This window comes from Dermacentor albipictus, chromosome 9 (genome assembly GCF_038994185.2).
Source record: "Dermacentor albipictus isolate Rhodes 1998 colony chromosome 9, USDA_Dalb.pri_finalv2, whole genome shotgun sequence".
Taxonomy (NCBI): Eukaryota; Metazoa; Arthropoda; class Arachnida; order Ixodida; family Ixodidae; genus Dermacentor; species Dermacentor albipictus.
In genome coordinates this window covers 113,075,917-113,091,962 of record NC_091829.1, presented here as the reverse complement: position 1 = coordinate 113,091,962, position 16,046 = coordinate 113,075,917, and the positions used below count along the sequence as shown (strand labels likewise).

The following is a 16,046-nucleotide window of genomic DNA, read 5'->3' as shown; positions in this document are numbered from 1 at the left end:
GCGAGGGAGCACAAATGTCGCTGTCGACTTGATGTGCCAGGCATTGACTCAGTGGTAGACCAATATCGCCTTATCGACTGGACGCGCAATGCGTAACGCCCGCGAAGTTCCTCCTACGTTACGTCGTCTTCTCTTGGTGCTTGTTTAGGACAGTGTGTTCGAACATGAAAGTCGACGAAGAACTTTGCAGCCTATGCGCCTCTATGAAACGCTTCTCTGTAGACACTGCCAAAGCAACGTGCACTGAGCTTATGAAAGCGTTGATTCATAACGACTTCCTTGCTAAATTTTATAGCATCCGAAATTCTTATTTTTCCTTTGATTTCCGAAAGAGAAATTTGTCAAGAATTTTGTCCTTTCCTTTTTTTTTTCTCGACATGGCTTAGCAATATAGGTATTGGCGAAGTCTTCTCTAATACCTACACACTGGGTATGTGTGCCATATATGGAGAAGAAAACAACCCTCGCAGCATCGATCTTGCGACTTGTTCGACCAACAAAAACGTTTTCACAATAAACTGAAATGCGAAAAGTGGCGGGACCGTGCTGAGATGTGCACGGAAGATTGCTAACAATTGGTGTCTTTAAAATGACATCATAGTTCATTCTCTACTTAATAGCGTTATAGTTAGTGCTCGTCCTCTCTAATATTGTTTATATTTTATTTGTTTTTTACACAATGGCACTAGCAATATTGGATGTAGTTGCATTAAGATAAAAGAAGATAAAGAAAGAAAAAAAGTTTAATAAATAATACAGGAAGAAATCAGCACTCCTTTGGGTGACCGAGGAGACTGTACGTAGTCACTATATCTACAATTAAATTGCATTGTTCTGTTTCCTGCGATATTTCTTGCGCTAGACTGAGTAACGAATAATGCAAGGTGCATTAAGAGGAAACCACGACTGTGTGACCATTTTAAAGAAGCCTAAACCAATCAGCGATGAACACGTCTTCAACCAAGCCACTTCCCATAAGACTTCCCAACATATTCCAATAGTCCCATACACCAATATTCCCATTAGGGAGCCATAATACACATCGACGATCAAGCGCTCGAACAGAACTCAGGCGTACATGCAATTCACATGCTGCCATTTGCGCCCTAAAAGAAAGCGGCTGAGACGATGGCGCGAGATTTGTCCCCGTACCAGTACTTTGAGAAATCCTCTGACGGAAGACACTCTCCGGCGCAGGGACTGCCGGCCTAAGTCCCCAGAGTATCCAAAGTGGAGATTTACGCATACTTGTTGATCACACCAACCACTTCAGCACCGACAGAAAAGAAACGCGGCGCACAGGAAAAGCTAATTTGGAGGGAATGCTGGAGTGTTGTTAGACATATTCTTTGCTAAAGGTTTTGAAACAGACCTGCACGCGTGACAAGACTACCCGTGGAGCGGTACATTGATATCGAAACGAGAGGTGTGAACCCAGGAGGCCCAACGACAAGTATTCTCCGTCGTACGACACGGCTCCGAAATTTATGAAAACAAAAATGGAAATTAACAGCTTCCGGTCAAACCACTACCGCGACTATGGAAGAACTAACTTTTCTACCGACACCGACTCGTTAGCCGCTAAAGAGGAGGACCGCAGTGAAGCACGTAGCAAATGAAGAGCGCGGCCTTCCAGACCCAAGCAAGCCTCTAACGTCGACAAACACCCGACGGGCTGCACCAAAACACGCCACTTGGTGCAGGAATGCACCTGGTATTTATAACCTTTCGCTCCCTCATTCGCGAAACTTTTGACCAACCCCTTCGAACCTTATTCCCTTAAGGGGAGAGACGACGACATATATCGTCAACTTCACATCCAAGCCTCGAGCGAAACGCTTCTCGAACCGTCCCCACGCTCGCACTCCTCGAGCGGCCCAATAAAGAAACCATACCGGGCTCTCAAGCGTCCCGCCCGCGTTGAGGCGAGCGCAGTGTGCAAGCGGCGCTTCCATACACCGAAGCTTCGGCCCAGCGGGGAAAACCGATAAGAAGCATCTTCCATCAATAGCGCGGCCTCGCCGACGCGACGACGGCAGCTCGCCCCCGTGGAGAGCTACGCCCGCGGGGTCCCGCGAGGCCGGCATTGTGTCGCACCCGGAATCATCCGTTATCTTTCGCCAAGGAGCCCGCCCGAGCGCCGAATGAATGGAGGAACGCTCCGTTTCGCCCGGTCTCGCTTCGTCCGAGGCGAAACTCGGGCAACCGTTTCGCCCGCCGGCTGATGTTTGCTGCTCGACCAATTATGCGCCCAGCCCTCCCTGCCTTAGGACACTGGACAGGCGAAACCTTAGGAAAATACAAGAAACAACGAATTGCCCTCCGAAATGCGACAGTGCTAGTTATAATTATTTTTTCCATTGTTTCTAAGAGTGCTGCTTTAAGGTATAGAATCAGCCAAAAAAGTATAAATGCAAATGCAATCCTGCAATACGCAGTAATTACAGCAAGGCTTTTCTTACAGCCATCTTGACTCCACTTGATAAAGTCAGCAAGCCCGTCACTCAGGAGGCGATACCCAAGCAAGGGCTCCCGATATGTCAAGTGCCTGGGCATGTCCGCAGCAGGTGCCGCACATCCGTGTCTTCTGTCAAGGTCGTACGGTTGGGGTAGGAGGTGGCGCCAATCAAGGTTCGGACAAGTCTACAGGTTAATGAGCCTCACGCTGATTCAGACACGCCGCATCTTGTATTGCGGGCGCAATTTTATATCGCCTATCTCCTATTTCACTTCCACCTCCCCAGGTGCACGGTAGCCTACTGAAGAGAGTTAACGTCCCTGGCCACTGCTTCCAGCTCTCTCTCTGTATACGAAACACTGCCGAGTTATTTCAGCCAACTGGCACCACACAATCACTTGGTCTGAACGATATAGCGAGCATGACCAGCTGGTGGCTTAACAGGCCGGTACACGGCATGATTGCTGACATTAAAGCTACGCCTATAGCGAACGCATCACGCAAGTCGCGACTTTTAAGGCTACCGTTCGCTAAACGCTCACCGCACTACATGCCCATGAATACTTCTTCCAGCCCGAAGGAGCTGCTGTCCGCTTAATGATTACATTGTACGGCGGTATTTAGAGCATGAGTGACCATTGTCATAACGTTATATTTCAGAACTGTGCACTGCTGCGGCGAACTTATAATACAGTTGATACAGATCGGAACTCCTTTTAGAGCGCAGCTCTTAGGTGCCCTTTCCTGCGTTGAACGTCGGCATGCCTCGGCATCGCCCGTAAGCGAGCGCATGAGCACAGCAAAGGATGAAAGAGCGAACGCGGAGCACAGCGGGTGATGAAAGACGGCGACAGCGAAGAGCAAGAGAGGAGGACAGCGGAGGAGGAGGGTACAGTGGAACCACGAGGCGGAAAGCGGAGGAAAGGGCTATGGCGAGAACGTGAGAAGAAATGCTTAGTACCGCGCAAGACGGGCACTGCGGCGACGATGGCTACGAGATGGCGCCAGAGTAGCGCGCGTCGTCTGTATGGAAGCAAAGCACTGCATGAGCGGAGGCCTCTCTGATGCGGCTGCTGTGAATTGTTCCCATTTGTCACCCACGAGCCCCCTCTCGCGATCTTATAATTGACGAGGCAGTTGCGCCACACATCGGTCCGTTTGCAAGTGCCGCATGAAACAGACTGTCCGCGCAAGCCAATATATGGCCAAATGAAAAGACGCGTACATTGGCGCTAAAATTTCGCATTAGGGAGTATCGTAATCGTCGGTTATTGTTTTGCCTACCACCTCATCCAGCTCACCGCTCAGCAGTATACAGGGTGCTTCACTTCAGGCAACGTTTAAAAATATGCAAATGCTATGTAACTGGACAGAGCGGAGGTCATGTTTGTCATCGCATGGAGATCCTCAGAATAATTTTTGCACTAAGCCTAACTACATAATTAGTCTTAATTATTATTCCACTTCACAAATATAATTAGACAAAAAGTGTAAATGACAAAATTGCAGAGCAACATAAGAAACGTACCTCCGACACAGCGCTCGGTAACACGTAGTGAGCAAGATACAGCTGTAAGGGGCGTTTTTCATGTTTCTCTACAATTTTGACACGGACACTACTAATCTAACTATAATAATTGATAAATGTGTCAATTAATTATGACTAATTATCTAATTAAGTGAAATGAAAACATTCTGAGTATCTCCAAGCGACGGCAAACAATATTACCTTGTTTCAGTCCAGCTACGTGGCATTTGCATGATTTTAAACTTTGGCATGTTGTTAAAGTTCCGTGGAACACCCAGTGGTATCGAAGAGAGTCCGACTTTTTGTAAAGCTGCCAGTCCAAGCCCAGTCTACGCAAAATTTGATAACCTGCTATTTCTATTTTTCAACAAGGACAACAGCGTTGAAATATGTCAGCAGTTACTTACAAACACTGATTGTTGTTTTTGTGGATTCGGTGTAATTCTTTAATAACGCCGTCGAGAAAATATTTCTAAGAGCATGTCAGGCCACGCTATCAACAGAATACAAGAAAAGCTCTGTGGGGGCTAGTTAAGAGGAGATAATCGTTAAGTAAATCAGCGGTACAGTCAAATCAAGATGTCAAAAAATCTGTTCACGAACAAGCAAGCTGCACGTACTTCCTTATCCTTTACTGCAAATTATCTCGCGCCTATAATGGAAGTCCGTGTACTAAGATTTCCACCTCCGGAACACATACTGATAATACGAGTAACGTGCGTTACACTAGCTCTGTTATAGGTAACATCTGTTGAAATGTTAAACAAGCGGATCGCTGCACCACGGAATGAATTTTCTCACTCAGGTAAACGATGCAATAACTAACACACTAGGATCAAACATCATTGCAGCTTCGATGCCAGAGGAAGCGAAAAGACAAGTGACGCGACGTCAGAGCGTCCCGAATGCGCGACACTCATCAGCATCGGCCCACGGATTCGACGGTGTAGTTTTATTCAACTAGAACGCCCTAGTGGATCAACCTCACGCATGAGCGCAGGGCACAGAGGGGGAAGGGCAACTGAAACAGCATAAGGAAACGAGACTACCCAATGCGAGCGATCAGTCTCACCCCACGGACGTAGAGTGCGTAGTTTCGCTGCACAAGGAGAAGCCGTGACAGGCTCGGGAGCAACGGTACGAAAGGAGAAACAACGAAAACGGGGAAGGACGAGGTAAGGGAAGAGAGAAGCAATCAGGGAAAAGCAAGAGAGTTAAACAGGCTAGCACCGGTTGGCTACCCTTTACTAGAGTAAGGGAGACGAGGTGAAAGAGGGGAAGGTGTTCACGGGGCGCACGTACAGACGCGCCGAAGCGTTCGTTCGTCAGTCCGTCGCAAGCGGAGAATCCTTCAACACCGGGATTAGGGCGGAGTTGGGGAGAGAGCGGGGGAGGGGAGGCGTGGCGCACACCGAGCGCCACGTGCTCGAACCTCGAGCGGACGGGACGAGCGGAGCTCACGAGGCGGCGCGATGACACGAGGCAGAGCGGCGGCGTTGCGTACGTGTAGCTGCAGAAAACGACGACGACGTCAGGAACCGAAATGAGGCGGGAAGGAGAGGATTCTCTCTCTCCCACAGCGAAAAAAAGATAAAGAAAGGACGCAGATAGCGGCACGGGAAGCAGGGGGACAAAGAGGAAGAAACGGCAGAAGCACCCCACGGGAGAAACGCCGTAGGAAGAACAAGCGAAAGCCAGAAAAGATAACTGTATGCGAGGTGCTGAAGAGAGCGAGGGATGCCAAGCGTGGAGAGGAGGGCAAAAAGGGAAGAGCCCTCACACGGAAAGGAGCACGGAGGAGAGAGAAAGGTTTCCATGGAGACGCATCGATTAGAGAATGAACGACCCTGGGCCCGAACGCCAGGCGCGCCCGTGCTGTCGGCAAAGCAAGGAAGAAATGTGCGGCTCGTCGTGCGTCTTTTCGATGTTCCCGGCGACGGCGGGTCTCGGTGTCTGAGCTTGCTTTCACATTTCTTTTTTGCCCGTCGCCCATGGGATGCCGCCGTTCTCCCTCTTGACCCCTTCCGTGCCTATTATAACTGCACTGCGCCTTCACTCAATTTCGTCGACTTCACAGACCTTTTTCATTTACTTCCTCGGTTTCGCTACACTATTCCCTTCCACATTTTCTTTTTTAATGTCGGCCGATGACGGTTCCTATTTGTTCTGCGAGGAAACATACAATATTTTTTTTATTATGGCGACATTCTAATAAAATTCTCAGCTATTTATTTCGTCGATGACCTTTGCCTTTTTACTCTCTAGGATGCACGTGCACGAAGGAATGTGAAAAAGCGGTGGCGAAATTCGCTCTGCAGCACAAAAGAATAGTGGGATCGTGCGGATGATGTCCTCTATCGCGCAGCTGACATGTATTTTTCTTGATCTGAGCGAAGTCTTCGCATAAAGGCAAATTTGGAGATGGGCTACCCGAGCTGCCAAAGGAGCACGACGATGCTTGACTAAAAAAATATGGCGTCAAATGTTCTCGCGAACCCTGAAGCTGGTCGGGGGAGCAGAAGTATAACTTTCCTCTTTCAATATACGCTACAGTCGATACAGTGATTCCCCATTGCAATTGTCCCAAATATATCGTGTCGCATTTTGCTCGTGACTTTTTCATTAAGATATCCCTTTTATATCAAATGTTATTCGCCGTCGCAGAACATGCCTGCGTCTAGCCGGTTCTTATTTCTTTTTCTTTTTATTGTTGTCGCCCATTCTACAGCAAAGTAGCCTTGTTTAATCGGACTGCAGGCGCGCAGTGAATAGTGCTGTACATTCTGGCTCCTATGCAGACACCAGCGATTACTCTGCTTTATACCTGTGACCCATCTGAATAGCAGACACGCTTGACCCGTCAGTTTAGGTTCAATGACCGACCACTTCACTCGTCGCTGTCGTTGTGATTTGAACCTCGCATGTTTTCCTGGGCACCAGTTCACCCGATAGATTTAGATTGTTAACTAGCCGTTGTGTCACTTTTTGATTCTTCACCGTCACTAAAAAGAAACACTAACTTCCCCGCCGAACAGGATTTCGCAGGCAGTTTCGGCAACACACTTTGAGGGCGTTTCTCTTATTTGTTCATGTAAAAATGTTTTTTTCCCGCAAACTGAGTCTGTATAACACCGTCACGCTACAACTAAAAGATGGACGCTTAATCTTCATACATTGTGAGTCCTCCTGGAAATATTGCGTTTTGCTCTCCCACAAATAATTTAACCCTAAAACGAAACAATGGGCTTAGGCAGGCCACGTAATGCGTAGGCCAGATAACTGGTGGTCCACCAGAGTTACAGAATGGGCGCCCAGGATAGGGAAGCGCAGTCGAGGACGGCAGAAAACTGAGCGGGGAATGAAATTAGGAAATGTCATGCAGGCAAAGCATGAAATCAGCTGACGCAAGGCGGGTGTAAGTAGAGGTCACTGGGAGGGGCATTCATCCCGCAATGTATGTACAGAGGCTGATGATGAAGTAACGCGCAGCAGAAAAGAACTAGCTGTACCTGAAGGGGGAAGAATCTAAATAAATAGATAAATACGCTGCCGACGTCAGTGCGGCAACTTCATTACCTTTGAGCGTACCCTCGCCCCGTTATATCGTAGATCGCTCTTAGTTTCGCGGCTTAGTAGTAAAACAGCAGTGAAAGGAAGAAATATAAAATCCCCATCACAACAAGGGCGAATGGAAGTCTTTCTGAAGCTTTGTATGGACCGTCCTAATTCTTTGGATTAAGTTTCGGCCTCTTTTTTTTTTTCTGGTCGCTCTATCGGATACGACGCTTGAACTAACTCCTGCAGGAATGCACATGTGGCTGGGTCAGCTTGAACCACAGGAAAACTGCAAATGGTCGAAGTGCGCTAATGGACAGCCGGTTAGAGGACTGAGAGCTACCCAGGATAATCAATAACAACAACAGCGCCAACGAATGATCCAGAATGCCGGGTACAAATGGTGCCTTAATGGAAACTGAAATGATTCTAAGGGAGCAGACAACACAATGCTGGCGCCCCTACCCGAGCGAACAAGAAACAAACTAAAAAGCTGCTTTTCTGTTCGACTCAGTCCACCATTCACAAAAGATAGAAAGATGGAACGCATCTAAAAAACAGGACCCTACAAAAAGTGGAGGCCCGCAGTACATAAACCGTATTTTCCTATACAAGAATTGCTAGAGGGATTTTGGACAGTGTAGTCGTTGAGCTACCATGGTAACGACGGATAATACGCACAATTTTATCATCTGCGTGCTTGTGGCTCCACACTTTCTAAAGGATTTCTTACGTTTTATGTTTTCTAAATTTCCGAGCAGTCACTTTGTGATGTTAAAAAATGCATAGAAATAGCTATCTACACACATGCGTAATCAGTCCGAATTGTCGCATTTATAGCGATACATATCGTTCAAAAACAATAGTTCGCAAAGTCGTTTGAAGCCAGAGGTACCAAATTTAGACGAATCATGTACTGCCCATTCTTTCTGTGGTGACCTCCATAGTTGCCATATTTGCCATGTGGCGCCTCATTTACATTTGCTGACATAGTTCACCATAGTTGCTATTTGCCGCCAAAATGCCGTATGCAGCAAAACGCTGCCGTAGTTACGCCGTCTTATACTGTTATATGCTGCCATAGTTGCCGTTACTGCCTTACGCTGCAATACTTGTCATTTCGTACAACATTTTCTATATATTGACATAGTTGTCCAAGCTGCCATGTGCTTTTATAACTTCTATACGTTGGCATGTGCCATATGGTGCCATGGTTGTGACAGCTAACACGCGCTTTCATAACTGTCATATGTTGACATGTGCCATTTTTTGTGCTTTAAAACTGAAGGTAGCGCTAAAAGGGACGACCACACGGTGAAAAGACGACAGGACGACGAGGGAACGTGTCCTGTCGTCCTTTCACAGTGTTTTTGTCCCTTTTAGCGCTACCTTCAGTTTTAAAGAATGCATCACCAACTAGCCCCGCGCCAAGTTTTATTGAAATATATGCCATTTGGTGCTTGAGATTCCACAGCTACTTTTATGCTATCATACGCTACCATAGCTGCCATGTGCTGCCATAGTTGCCACAGCTTTCTTATGCTGTCATATGCTGCCATATCTGCTTTATGCCTACATAGTTGACTATAGCTGCCATAGTGGCCTTATGATGTCATATGCTGAGACAGTTGCAGCTCCCATAGACACTAGTTCCTGAATTCTAAGTTGTGATTTTTGTAGGCAACTAGAGCCGAAAACTAACCGGGCATCGGCTAATGTAAAGAGCGGAGGGCAGGAGAAAAAATGATGGTGGTCGTTATAACGCTGAATACTTAACGGAACAAAAACACCGAAGCATTACGGTAAAAACAAAAGAGGAAAAACCACCCCATACTCAAAGATACATCAAAGATAGCAAAACTGTAAGAAAGTGCTCGTGCACTTCGGAAGTGAAAAATTGAATCCAACTGACACTTGAGCACGAAACTACAAAGGAAGCGAACATGGGTTTCTCATTAAAGCCTCGCTGTAGAGAAAAAAATTCACCCTGGTCCGGAGATTAAACCTGGGACCAACGTCTTAACGGGGCGGTTTGCTCAGGATAGCAATTTTCCCTTTGTGAAACCTCCGCTCCCTCGCGGTCTTCCGCATAAGTAATTTGTCACATTTAATATTTCTCGCCTTCGAGTTGTCGATTAATCCCGCCTCAGCCTGCGATTCACTCGCCTCCTTGCTTGGCTCAGATGGTAGAGGGGCGTTGGTCGCGGGTTCGGTCCCCACAAGAGTACTAATATTTAAGTGCGACAGGTTCCTTTCTCATAAACGCGTAGATTTCCTTTGTATAATGGGAATACCCAGCGAAGCAGGGATAAGGCAGATGCACAACGCACACGATTTACTGACCGTAGTTATTCGCGTGTTGTTTCAGCTCACCATCTCATCCCCCTCACCTTGTGTTGTTTTCTAACAGTCGATAGAAGGGCAACATTTTCTGAGCTCGTGTTCACGTAGTGTGTCTGTCTTTTTGCAGCGCTGTTTTCTAGTTATGACATTCTAACTATCGCGAACGCAAGCCGCTCTTTGTACAGATTGATGCTACGTGTCAGGCGGACGATCGATTTCACATTTCACCAACATTCCTACACCTTGGGAATTTCAGCATAACTCATCTGCCACTCTTCAAAATTAGTTCTGGTTCGCAACTATGGGACAATTTCGTTGAACTTCTCGAAAGATTACATACTATTCGTCTAGCACACACACAAAAAAAAACAGCAGAGACACACGAGACCAGATGAAGAAGACGACGGGAGTATCCAGGACTATCCCATTCTACAACGCACCAACTATCCCACTTCACCATCTTTCTCTTCATCTTGGTTCACGTAACACCCACGAAGTGCACCATTTGTGCAATTTACGCTGCACCCACCCAGTATTGGCTTTGTGGAACGAGATTAGAATGTCTGCTTACTTGGTGGAGCTTACGCTGAAGGAGTTTAAGTATCATACGGTATGTCCCACACAATACCCCTCTCCGGAGAAGACAGCGCCATGATGGCGACTCAAGGGAAGAGAGAGAACGGTTTGAGTCGCTGTACCTGCACTTCTCGCTTCCACGGCGTCTGAAGTGAGTGGAAGGCGTGAGTGGCTCAGCGGGGTAATTCACAGGGGACGCCTGTTGCACGACGCGGTAGGAACCGTGGTACTTGGCGACGAGCTTAGAGGAAAGACCAGGAGTGGTCGAAGGTATTCAGAGCCAAAATAAAAATTCCGGCTGATATGCGCAGGTGGGTGGGTCGCTATCGCGACGGAACATTTGCTGTCATTTGCCTCCAGGCGTGAAAGAGCGAGCAAGCGGACGGCATTCCACTGGCGTAACCGGAAGCCTCAGATACGCGCTTCTGTATCACTTGCCAGACTTCGAGTCAACGACGGCAGAGGGCTTGGAACGGCATTAAGTAGACAAAGATACCGAGCGACTTCGGCACAAATGAACTCCTCGATCTCGAAGAGCAGGAGGCCCTGGTCGGAAACTGCGTTAAACTCGAAATCGAGGCATCCTGGGTGGAAGAACATCGGGTCAGGAGACGTTTTCAGCGGACTTCGTCATAACTCCGAGAAAGGTCAGCGACTTTCACGACGGTTTGAGGGTCTTTTGACAGGAGCAATTGAAAGTCATCGTCTTCGATGCCAGTCAACATATTTATCGGATTCCGTCATTGCTGCATTGACGCACTTACAAAGGTCGATGACGTCTTCTGTGTATTTGCTTTCAAGTTCTCATCGGGCTGTTGGGAAGCGCTCTTCAGCACGAAGCTTTCGAACCGCGAGGCAACCGAAATATTTCGTGAAGCATGCCTAGAAGTCGGCTCTGGTGCGAAGGTGAGATTTGCGGTTGCGGGAGACCACACATTCGCGACGACCGTGAGGGAGAAGACCGCGATGTTGAATTTATGAGTATCGCCTCATTTGTGGCCACTCACGCGTTCGTAGCATGAGAGCCAATCTTAGGTTCGTTTTCGTCAGAGCCGCTGGAAATTGCTGGATCCCGTCGGCGCAGTGACCCGCAACATATTCAGGTGGGCGAGTCCTGCGGTGGTGTGTGGCTTCCATCGTCAGTAATGATGGCCGGCAATTTCCGAGTGGGGATTAGCAGGGTTGGGGAAAGCCTCCACGTAATATGAAAAACAGTTGAAATACACATTCAAATTGACAAACAGGTAAGTCTCTTAGTCGGTCGTCAGGCACCGAGTCAATCTTTGCAAGAGGCATTGACGATGCCCCTGTCTTCCTCGCTACGACCTTAAGCTAGCATCTGTCCTGTAAAAATGAAATTATGGGGTTTTACGTGCCAAAACCACTTTCTCATAATGGGGCACGCCGTAGTGGAGGACTCCGGAAATTTCGACCACCTGGGGTTCCTTAACGTGCACCTAAGTCTAAGTACACGGGTGTTTTCGCATTTCGCCCCCAGTGAAATGCGGCCCCCATGGCCGGGATTCAATCCTGCGACCTCGTACTCAGCACCACAACACCATATCCACTGAGCAACCACGGCGGGTCATCTGTCTTGTCTCTACTGCACTTCACCACAGACCGACTGCGAAAAAAACGAGTTAATTTATTCAATATATGTCGAGAAATCCACCCCCCCTAAAGAAAGAAGCACCGTGGCGTAATATTTACGTAGACCAGAAGTACTAGATGGCGCTATTTATTTTTGCGGTATTTCTAAAACAGCCAATCAGCGTGCGCCTAATGCCGAAGGCGTAGCCAAGGCGATGCTATAGCCGAAAGTGATCGTCGCAGAATACGTCCCCGAGATCGTACTGCGTCGGTTCCGCTCTGAAATGTAGATTGTGCCTTTGTGCCTCCTCGATGACGACCACGCGGCCACACGTCACCTGCAGCTGCCACCGGAACTTGGCTACTACAGCTTGGCTGCAAAAGCGGCGATGGACATTCCCGCCAATGCACCTACAGGCAAAAAGCCGTACGTGCAGGGAAGCTGCAGCGCGGAAAGGGAACGCAAAGCTCATGATTCCCAAATTGGGAATACCAGACAATGGAGGAATAGAAAACTTGAATAAGATGGACAGACGAACCAGAGATGGAACGTTAAGGATTAAGCAGAGGGGATAGGGAAAAACGCATACGGGGAGACGGTCTGATCCCATCACGTGAGCCGTGGTGACAAACGGCCGGCCGCTGGCTTAAGCCACGGGCTCGCCCGCAGCCAAGCCCCAGTGTAATGGCGCGGAGAAAAGAATGGACCGTCTCAAGGATGGAAGGCAAGGACGGACTGCCGTCACAAAAAGGAACAGGGAATTGGGCAAGAGAGAAAGCGATAAAGGAAAGAAAGGCGCCCGTTCCCCCAACGGCGAATCTGTCGCACTCGAACCTAGCTCGCCGGCGCGTGCGCGCTTTTGTCCCGACTAGGCGGCCCATTAGGTATTAAGCTGGGCGTTTTCCGACTCTCCGTGGTTCCGTACACTTCGCGCGCGAAATGACCCAAGGATTGCCGTCCGCACATACAGCGGCCAACGGCGGCGGGCGACTCCTCAAGAACGGCGCTCGGCGGGCCCTTGCGCAAGGGCTCCAAAGCTCGCCGACTGCGCTATTACCCCGGCGCTTCGGCTCCTATCGGCTCGCGCCACTCACGAGCAGACTGCGAGAAGAAAAGGCGGCCATTGCGAATTTCGCAATGAAACCGCAGATTGGCGCAGCTCTCGAGGCACGACCACGCGGTTCATTTTTCCGACGCCTCTATTTTACTCGCCCTTATTGCAGTTCTGCCGCTTCGAAGAGCCTATCCGAGTTTTACCCTCGTTTTTTCAGGACGTTACTGTCCGAGATAGTCCTGCTCAAACGAATGGCAGCGCCGCCAGTCGGCAGGAATGGTAACTACGCTGCAATGGTCAACTCTCGGTGATGATGATTATGATGATGATGATTGATTCTAGCCACCTACACATGTTCTTTTATTTCATTTATTTATTTTTGCCCTCGGGGCTTTTCACTATTACGGGGGGGAGCGGGCACGAGCAAAAAACAAAGAAAAAAAAAGGCAGTTGCAATTATATAGAGAGATGTACCAAGCAGTACAAAAATAATCCGTCAGAGGAACACAACCTGAAGCAAGAACGAAAGACAATCGTAGTTAAAAAAAATTGACTAGTCTAGCACGAAAGAGAGCGGGGTCAGTTAGTTGTACAATGTTCTGAAGGAGGTGGTTCCAATCGATACAAGTTCTCGCCAAAAAAGAAAAAGAAAGATTCAGAATATGTTGCTGTTTTCTATCTTGGCACACACGTATATTCTGTCCATGGCCAACACGTATGATGTACGGTGATGATTTTATCAAAAGTGTCTGAAGGTAGCGATTGTCATGAAATTCTTCGTGAAACAGAGGTTAGACAACTTCCGGCGCGTTGCAAGTAGGGAAATGTTAAGCTTTCACTTCATGTTGGATACACTCGACGTGCGATTGTAGTCTGTTTATATGAAACGTGCGCAGCGGTTTTTCACTGCTCTTAGATGGTTTGATAAAATGACACTACCCGGATGCGAAATAGCTAAAGTGTATTCAAGAAGCGGGCAAATGTATGTAGCGTAGAGTAACGCTTTTAACGGAACTGGTGATAAGTTTCGTTTGATATATGCCAACTTTCGGTTAGCGCTTGCAGTGATTGTATCTAGATGATCCTTCAAAGTTAGCTAACTGGTGATAAGAAGTTTCGTTTCATATATGCCAACTTCCGGTTAGCGTTTGCGGTGATTGTATCGACATGATCCTTCAGTTAGCTTACTGGCAGTAACAACACAAAGACATTTGATGAATGAGGCAGTGGAAATGGCAGTATTATTGGCAGTATATTTTGGACAGGTTCGCGAAGTGCGATACACGTACATGCATTTGCACAGAAATACATTCATATACATTTTTCTACTAGTTACACCAGTTAAGAATGGCATGCAAATCTTCTCGAAGTCCAGTGACATGGTTCTCATTTGCTATTAAGTCATGCATTACGCAATCGTCTAAAGGGGGATTGGCCACTTCTTGCGAATAAATTCGCACTGGATCACGAAATTTGCTCCTATCGGCGAATTGGCATGTCGTGCGATCGCGCTTTGTCACGTCGAAGCGCCAGTCACAGAGTAGTGAAGTGCGAGCTAAGCCACCGCTGTCTGTGGCTATTGGGATAGTCCCCATGCACTATCCCGTATGACAGTGCGAAATGTGCAGAAAGCAAACGCAAGGAAACTCACAACTCCGAAATATAAGCTCTTTCGAACGCCAGTTCCTTTCTTTCCTTAAAAAAAAAAACAGCATTGCATCCAGTTTCCAACTACCCCGCGATGGGATGTGTGTTCGGATTGGTCACGTCTTCTCCAGCTCTGAACTCGAATGGGCTTCGCATCGCTGCACTCAAAGAATACGGTATGACCCAAGTGATTGCAGCATTACAAAACATTCAGTAGGTTAGAAGCTTCCTTTTCAGCTCACTTTCTTTTCTCGGCGGGACCGTTTAGATGGGTCGCACTGCTTTCTAGCATACGGCCGGCTCACAAAATGCGCGATGCTTGCGTAGAACGAATGTCAGGTTGTGCGCAACAGATACAAAAAGCAAAATTGCTCATACAGAAACGAATCCTTCCAGCGCCAGCTCACCTTTATGGTCTTGTTCTGTAATCGCAGTCCGTTCAGCGTGTTGATTGCTTTCTCGGCGTCCTCCGGACGGACGTAGTTCACGAAGCCATAGCCTAGGCTTTGACCTGTGAATGCAAAGAGCACACAACGTGAGTCCGACAAAAACATATGAGACCCTGAGTAGCATGATGTCAACAGCACACGTTAGAACCAGTGTTGAAGATTTGGAAACGAGATACAATCTCATTCAAAGCGAAACTGGCACTGTGTATAGCTGCGACTCTTTGCAATAACGCGTACGGTTACGATTTCCTCGAAGTCACGTGACACCAGACTTCGCAATTTCTGATCAGCCGTTTCTTGCAGCTTTAAAACGTGTACACGACATTGGGATGGTGATAGACGAATGCGAACTTGAGGAAAAAAAGGCTTCCTATGCGGCCGAGTGGTCAGACAGATGAGTCATCGTATATAGACCACAGGTGTCATAAAAAGCTCTAGCCACAGAAACGCGACTGAGTGGACTCGGGATAGTTCAGGTGTTTCTTGTGCACGTACCACGAACATACAGCGGAGATCAGTTTCAAGGGAAACACATCAATGTGCGGCGCTCATTTTTCTGGTGCAATCGCTACAAAACATATGCCGCGTATTCGGACGATTTTACACTTGCCAGAGGGCGAAATTCGCACATGCTGCGAGCTGATGAGTTTTCTTGAACAGCGGACTACACTGTACGTGATCTCGTATGTCAGTCGCCGCTTCAGATGCAAGGTGAGAAACTGTCACAATAAAGGCGCAAATAAGCTTGGCGATGCCTTTGTGTATGCGGCAACAATGCACAGTAACGCAGCACAGGATGTACTCAGTGAATGGCGCTTGTTGTCTCCGGGACTTCCGTGCACACA

The 16,046-nt window shown here is 47.9% G+C and overlaps 1 protein-coding gene across 6 annotated transcripts in view; it reads right to left on the bottom strand.

Moving 5' to 3' along the window:
* The window catches only part of fne (found in neurons), a 196,067-nt gene that overhangs the window by 18,906 nt on the left and 161,115 nt on the right, over positions 1-16,046 (bottom strand). For all 6 annotated transcript variants that reach the window (XM_065453271.2, XM_065453272.2, XM_065453269.2 and 3 more), the window contains one exon: positions 15,160-15,263. In XM_065453271.2, coding sequence (XP_065309343.1) covers positions 15,160-15,263 — 104 coding nt within the window. The remainder of the gene's footprint in view (positions 1-15,159; positions 15,264-16,046) is intronic.